This window comes from Lipotes vexillifer, unplaced genomic scaffold (assembly GCF_000442215.2).
Source record: "Lipotes vexillifer unplaced genomic scaffold, Lipotes_vexillifer_v1.1 scaffold367, whole genome shotgun sequence".
NCBI lineage: Eukaryota > Metazoa > Chordata > Mammalia > Artiodactyla > Lipotidae > Lipotes > Lipotes vexillifer.
The window spans coordinates 1,820,710-1,828,598 of NW_006795832.1; the positions used below are offsets into that span (position 1 = coordinate 1,820,710).

Sequence of the window (7,889 nt, forward strand, 5' to 3'; positions counted from 1 at the left end):
CTTTCCCTATTGGATCTTTAATTTCTATCAGTATTAAAACTTTTCAATCACACATTTTGTAAATAGCTCTTTTGTGTTGTCTTTCTCCAGTTTTTGCCATAGGTTGTGTTTTAATTAGCCTCTATCTAGTAATGATAATCAAAATAATTTGAATTTACTGAAAGTGACACCCAGTCTGATGTTTTATTAGGAACTCTTGGCAGCTGCCTGCAGAGATTTACTACAATGCCATTCTTATTCTGCAATATCAATGATGTATGTAATTTCGCATCTCGAAACGATTATTCATACTGGCTGTCAACACCAGCTCTGATGCCAGTGGACATGGCTCCAATTACTGGCCGGGCCCTGGAGCCTTATATTAGCAGGTAAAATCCCAATCCCTTAGTTTCATGATGGGAGCAGTTGAATCACTTCGTTTGTAATGGAATGTAAGGCAGCACATCATGGTGCAGAAAGTGGCGATGCTGCCATCTTCTTTGTTTCGTGTTTCAGATGCACTGTCTGTGAAGGTCCTGCAATTGCCATAGCTGTTCACAGCCAAACTACTGATATCCCCTCATGTCCTCCTGGCTGGATTTCTCTCTGGAAAGGATTTTCTTTCGTCATGGTAAGGAGAAAAGGAACAGCAAATTCATAGTAAAGATAATCTGTGGAATCTTACATTGGGCTGGATGGGATGTGGCCCCCAGGAATATTGCTTGCATCAGTATGCACAATCTGCTGTGGATATTTGCTTGAAAATCTGCAAATATACTTTTTTTTACTTCAAGTAAGTTGTTCTTTGGTAAATAATGGAGCATTTTAAAAAATAGACTTCTCAGAAAGAGACTACCCACAAATTCTAAGTAAGACATTTAAGTGAAGAGTAGCTACCATATTGGTAATAGAATGCCTATTTAAAAAAATGTGGCGGCTGTTTTATATATCCTCCAAAAGCCTTCTGAAAACCCTGCAAGGTAGTTTCTATCATCTACAGTTTTACAAGTAAGAATGAAGTAAAGAAATTTCCCCAGGGTCTCACAACTAGTAAGTGGTAAAACTGGGATTTGAATCTGAGCCTGTCTGCTCCAAAATCTTTGTGCCTTATACTGTGACCCTTTGAAGTTCCTATGAAGATGGGAACTAAAAGAAACAGCCTTTTAAAGAAAAATTCCCGAGATGTAAGTACTAAATGAAGAAATCTAGGGATTAACATTTGTGATTCTGATACTTGCACAAACGTGGCTAGTGGTCATTCATATTCTGTGTAGCATCATTTATGATATACTATTCCCCCTTCTTTACTCACAGACGTCCATTCATTCAGTCATTAATTCAACAAATATTTATTTAACACCTACTATGTGCCTTGACCATTTTAGGTACTAAGGATACTGGCAGTGAACCAAAGTTCCTGCTCTCATGGAGCTTATATCCTAGTGATAGACATATAAGCAAGAAGACAAAATAACAATAATAGTAATGAGTTCAGGTGGTGAACAGTCCTAGGAAGGAAATAAGGCAAGATAAGGGGAGAGACTGATAGGGATGAAGTCGAGGAAATCTTTTTGGAGGTTATATTTAAGCAGACCCCTGAATGACAAGGAAGAACCAGTCAGACCTGGGGAAAAGAGCATTCCAGGCAAAATAAATAGCTTTTATTTTATCTTTGATGACTATCCTTCAACTTGGAAGGTAGCTGGAGTGTGAGTAAATTTGGGTAAAGAAGCACAAGAGGTTTAATTCATCCTTTCTGGGTTTTCCTCTTACTGTCTTCTATTACAACAAAGAAAATTTTCGAGCATTGAAAATGTGAGCAGTATGCAAAGAATTCTTATTTGGATACTTTTATTATGATAGTTCACAAGTGCAGGTTCAGAGGGCGCTGGGCAGGCACTGGCATCCCCTGGCTCCTGCTTAGAAGAATTCCGAGCCAGTCCATTTATAGAATGTCATGGAAGAGGAACATGCAACTACTATTCAAATTCCTACAGTTTCTGGCTGGCTTCATTAGACCCCAGAAGAATGTTCAGGTAACTATTCACAGTCAAGTTTAATCTGATGACTCAATTGCATAACTATTCAAAGGTTGCCTATGTTAGATTTTCACGCCCTGTGTGTTGATGTACTCACATCTAAAACATCTCCCCATGCCAATAAAATCCTGTTTAGCCTGTTTAGCCAATAAAATCCAGTTTACAAGTTGTCTAGAGTCAACAGGTAGCCCTGGTTTGTGCTACTGTACCAATAAAGACCCCCAAAAATGTGATTTTTGTCATCACTAAATGTATTTAATATTTATATATGAATTTATAGACTAGTGAATGAAACTATCAATACTAAATGATCTGCTAATCTTAATTTACTGTATTGGAAGACTTGTGAGTAATACAGAGTATTAAAAGGATAGGAGTAGTTTTTATTTCAGAAAAAATGATCCGTAAGTTTGCACCTGCAAGTTGCTGCTAAATACAACTAAAATGCTGACATAGATACCTTTTCAGAAATATACCTCCCTATAATAAAGTTTAGATGAGCTACAATATTCATTAATAAAACTCGAACCCAGGAAGTATTTCCCTTTTATCTACAAATTGATGAAACTTTTTGTGGGTTTTTTTTTTTAGTTTAGTTTTTTTTTTTTTATTATTTCAGAAAACCTATTCCATCAACTGTGAAAGCTGGGGAGTTAGAAAAGATAATAAGTCGCTGTCAGGTGTGCATGAAGAGGAGACATTGAAGAAATAAAGAAAAAATAGAACTGTGACTTTTCATCCTAAATAACCAAGTAATGATAAAGAACATGCAGTTATTTAAGTATTTTTCCCTAACCGAACAATATTGCCCTATGATGGCTTAGTACAAAGTTTCTGTTTGTTTCCCCACACAACAAAGCATTCTTTTAAGTTAGTTCTGTGATACTGCTCTCTAAATCTGTACTGTGTCAAAGTTCCCTAACTCAAGGCAGTAGGCTTTTCACAAAATATCACTGAAATTGTATTCCATTTGTATCCAATGCACTAAGTAAACGGTGACTGTATAAAGTTTGATGCTACAAGTTAAGAGCTATTTGGTCTACTGGATTCCCAGGATTTGCCCCCCTTCTATTCCAGTCTTTGAGACTCAGGGAGGCTAAATCTGTTTGCCCAACCACCCACTTCCTAAAGCTTTAGACCCTGGGTAGGGAAGGGGATGGAGACAAGTGGAATACTAGAGCATCATGAATAAACTGGACTTTCAAACCTGGTGAGTAACCTAAGGCCTAAGGGAACCGGAATTGAACTGAGGTTCATGGATTTTTCTAGTGCTTTTTCGAACATACCCAAGACTAGGGCCAAAAGGGGGTTGCTCTGAGTGGAATCATAGTAGCCTTGGAAATACCGTCTGGTTTGGGTTTACATTTTTTAAAAGATATTTTGGTTTGTCCATTGAATTCATTTCACTGCAGCAATATAGCTTGCTTATATTCAAATAGATACAATTTTTACCCTAGTGAATTAATTACATCCACACAAATAACAAGGACACTAATTCCTAGATGTGCACTTTATCCCCATCCCTATAAATCTTGGTGCATACCTTATAAAATAGTAGTTCAGCAATCCATGGAAGAATTTAAGTCATTTGTTAGCTAATCAGGCTCAGAATATTTTTCCTTTGCTCTAAATATTCCATTTAAACTGGGTGTTCAGAGATTTATTCCCTTGTTAACTGTCTAATTCTTCCTTTGTAAAAACATGTTTTTGATATTCTTACAAACCACTGAAAGAGTCCATTGTGTAAAAATCTTAATGTACGAATTGTATAGTTTGGCAGTTGTATGTCAACTATGCTTCCTGATCCACCTATAGGTGGAGTTGGTGGTGCTGATATTTAAATTCAGGTTATTGCTTCAGCCTCAGTTGCTCTGTAAGTGAAGATGTGACCCCAGAGGACAGCACAGACTGTGACCTTGGTTGGCATCCTTCACTGCTCATGTGACTACTGTCAAGCCATTTTTACATTTAAACTGAGAAGTGCATTTTACTTAGATTATTTACTTAGACTCATTTTTTTTTTTAGACTCATCTTATACTAAGACTTCTTTTGCTCTAAAAATATCCTGCTCTCTTAATTGTACTATCACGGCATAGGGCTAGCTGATCTCCACAAACCCTGTGTAGGTCAGCAATTCTCAAAATGTCTCTAGAGCAGCAGCATCAGCAGTATCTGGGTATTTGCCATAAGTGCAAATTCGAGGGCTCACCCTAGACCTTTAGAATCAGAAACGCTGGGGGTAAGGCCCAGAAGTCTGTGTTTTAACAAACCCTCCAGGTGATTTCTGATTGGGAAGAACTGCTCTAGGCAAACACTTCAGAAACAATTCTACAGACAGTTACCAGGTACAGCTGGCTTTGGTTCACTGCCAGTATCATTGCTCCATCCATGCCTCTCTTTAAAGTCCAAAGTCACAAATGACCTTAAGGTCATCTAATTTTACTAATAAGTAAATGCCCTATCCTGGTGCTAATGCCAAATGACTGGCCTCTGCTTGTCCCCAAGCCTCCATCTTTTCTTGCCCTCTTATCAGTGTTTAACTTCTGAGGAAGACAAGTGATGCTAAAACCTTAAATTCCAATGAAGCCATATTAACAGTTGCTCAGTCCCACTTCTAAGACTGAGCATTAAAACACAGTTCATGTGCATTCCTTTCCAGATACCTATCAGTAGTTTATAAGGTTAGGAAGATTTAACTTTGCAGATAAATGTAAATAACTTGTTTCTTTTAAATTTCGGGCTTCAACTTTGGAATTTCACAGTGTGCTGAAATAGTGGATTTCTCAAAGGTCTTTTTGCAAGATAAACGTTATTAAGTAACTTATTTATAAAAGTATTACAATAATTCTAAATTTGAATTTTATTGCTAATTTAACTTACAAAGATTTTTTTATGCATCCAATGTAACTTACTGCTACTAAACTTAATTTAATATTTACTCTATAACCAAATGAAATATATTTAAAATATATTGAATATTTTATATTATATCTTGACAAAATTACAATGTTGTACTAATATTTCTGTAATTACAGCTTAAATATTATTTTATTGTATTGTCTAAGAATAAAATTGAAAAAAATATATCTGGTCTTATTTTTTTCAAAATGTAAACAAATTATTTTGGATTGTAAAAACAGTATATGTTCACTGTAAAAACAGCAGCAATTATGAAGAAGAATATAAAAATTGCCATGATCTAACCCTCACCCCCACCCAACTTTTTTCTTGTAAATATATTTTTAAACAAAAATGGAATAAAAAGCATGCTGTCTTGAAACTAAATTTTTTAATCAAACTTAATACACTGTGGACATATTTTCACATCAATAGATAAGAACTAATCATTATTTACATGGATTTCCTACATAAATCAATGAATTGATGGACACTTATTTTAGTTTTATTATGGACATATTATACACATTTTATCTTACATTTGTCCAATTATTTACTCAGGATAAATCTCTAGGAGGAAAACTGAAGAATCAAAGGACTTGCAATCTTAGGCCTTTGAGAGAGAGAGAGAGAGAGAGAGATACATATATATATATAGATATATATATAAATGTTCTCCAGGAACATTGCTAAAATTTCCAGTTGCATCAACACAATGTAATGAAAACACCCATCTCCTTATGATTTTATCAATACTGGATATTCTTTTGTAATTTTGCCTGTCTCATTTTAATTTACATTTTGCTCATTACCAGTGAGGCTGAAAATTTATCACTTTAAATTAGTATCTGGGTTTTTTAATTTAGTATATTTAATTAGTGCATGTTTTTTTGTGGTTTTTTTTTTTTACTGTGAAAGGCCTAATCATATCTTTATCATTTCCTATTGAGATATTTAAGGAGTTTTTACAAGTCAATAGGAAAACATACAGATTACAGAAGTTATGGGTCATAGATTTTGATAAATGTTTCCCATTTATAATGCAAATACTCCTTATTCAAGGAAAAATATAAAATTTCAAAGATAGAGAATTGGTAAAGATGAATGCCTTTAATACACAAAATCTTAACTCTCATAGGTAAGAAATTTTGGGGCCGTGTTAAATGACAATAAAGATATAATCAAAGGAAAAAACAGAATGAATGAATAGTGATGCTGGGTAATAATTCTAAGAAACCCAAGAAAATTGTTGCTCAAATAAATATTTAGAAACATTCTCATAATTGGGACAAAAAAAAATCTAATTTGAAAACATTTTGAGTCAAAAAATATACTCATCTATTTTAATGAACTTATTTTTACTGCTGACAAGTAGAACAATGAGTGCTGTATTTGAGTTCATTCTCTCTACTTATAAGCCTATTTAAAAAGAAAAATCTTGATCAGTCTCTAAGGGATTCTTTGCAACTTACTGACAGGGCACTTGCGGAACACTAAGAGTGCATAATTCACCTCACCCTAATCCCTGCTCTGCTTACTGGAAACTAAGAGACAACCAAACACAGGAGGAAACGTAACTGATTTTGAATAACCGGGCTCAACTTAAACATTCAGATAAATATGACCCTCTCTAGGTTTTTGGAGGCCCTATGGTGTTTCTAAAAATGCTAACACTGCTCAAAACCTGTTTAGAACTATTGCTTTGGAATTATCTTTAATTCCAATTTATCAGTCAAACAGGGAAATAGATCTCATGACTTTAAACCCAAGACCTACAACATGCTCAATATGGCTGCTCCATGAAGAGAGAGAGATGAGTGAGATAAAGACCTTGGTCTCAAACATGGAATTTATCATCTGGTAAGGGAAAATAAGGCAAATACATAGATAATTATAATACTGAACAGAATATGACAAGCACTGTAAGAGTCAACAAACAGTGGTTCAAAAGCTGGAGGCCTCAGGAAATCATAAGAGAGAGGACATTTTAGGTGGTCCTTTAAGGGCAGTTAGGTTTTCAAGAAACAGAAGGTGATCAGAGGCAGGATGGCATTCTAGGTGGCAGAAATAGCATAGATAAAAGTAAGTACTTAGGAAAGCATGAAGCAATCTCACAGAACAATTAGTGGTCAAGAATACATGGAATATATACATATATATCATACACACACACACACACAAGGAGTGGTAAATAAAGTGGCATAGCAGGAGGTGAGGGCCATATTAGGGTTTAGAACACCAAGGTGAACTTGCACATCATTGCTTGGCATTAGAGACCCACGGAAGATTTTGAGCCAAAGTGTAGAATGATCATACAAATGGTAACATGGAAGATCCAATATTTCATATACTACCCTCCCAGTTTCAAGTGTTTTTAAAAATTACTGTACTGCTGTACAGACATTTGAATTTGTGGAGAACTATAAGTCATCAATTTCTTTTTGTATTTGGGGCTTCAAATTTGGGATGTCTTTGTCACAAATTTTAAAAATAGGTTCTTTGTGGATCCAATATCCAGGAATAATTAGAGAAAGAAAAATAGTGGAAATGGGGAGGCCAGTTAAAAGGGTAACAGTCCAGATGATTGGTCATGGTCTCGTAGCTGGAAGAGAAATGACAGAGAAAGTGGACAGTTAGCCTCGAGGTGGGCGAATATAAAGCATGGGGGACAGTGAAAGGTGATTTCAGAATCTTGAACCTTGGTGACTGGAAAAAATATCTTGCCATCAACTGAACAAGGAAATTCAGAAGTTATCTGGATTAGGAAGAGGGAGAAAATTTGAGTTGGAAACCCTGTTGGGATCAAAGCTCCAATGGGACACTTACGAAGAAATGGCTAGAACTAGTGTAGCAGGATGAGACAAAATGGTCTGTTAATTTTATTTAGATTTAAATACCACCTTTTCCCACAAAAGATTTGAGGCAACTATGGGTGAAAAGACTGTCAATGATGGATTGAATCATAAACAGGA

General features: G+C 35.4%; 1 protein-coding gene across 1 annotated transcript in view; it reads left to right on the forward strand.

Moving 5' to 3' along the window:
- The window catches only part of COL4A3 (collagen type IV alpha 3 chain), a 135,831-nt gene extending 133,109 nt beyond the window's left edge, over positions 1–2,722 (forward strand). The window contains exons 49-52 of the mRNA XM_007467913.1: positions 191–368; positions 496–610; positions 1,843–2,015; positions 2,638–2,722. Coding sequence (XP_007467975.1) covers positions 191–368; positions 496–610; positions 1,843–2,015; positions 2,638–2,722 — 551 coding nt within the window. The remainder of the gene's footprint in view (positions 1–190; positions 369–495; positions 611–1,842; positions 2,016–2,637) is intronic.
- The last annotated feature ends 5,167 nt before the right edge of the window (positions 2,723–7,889 follow it).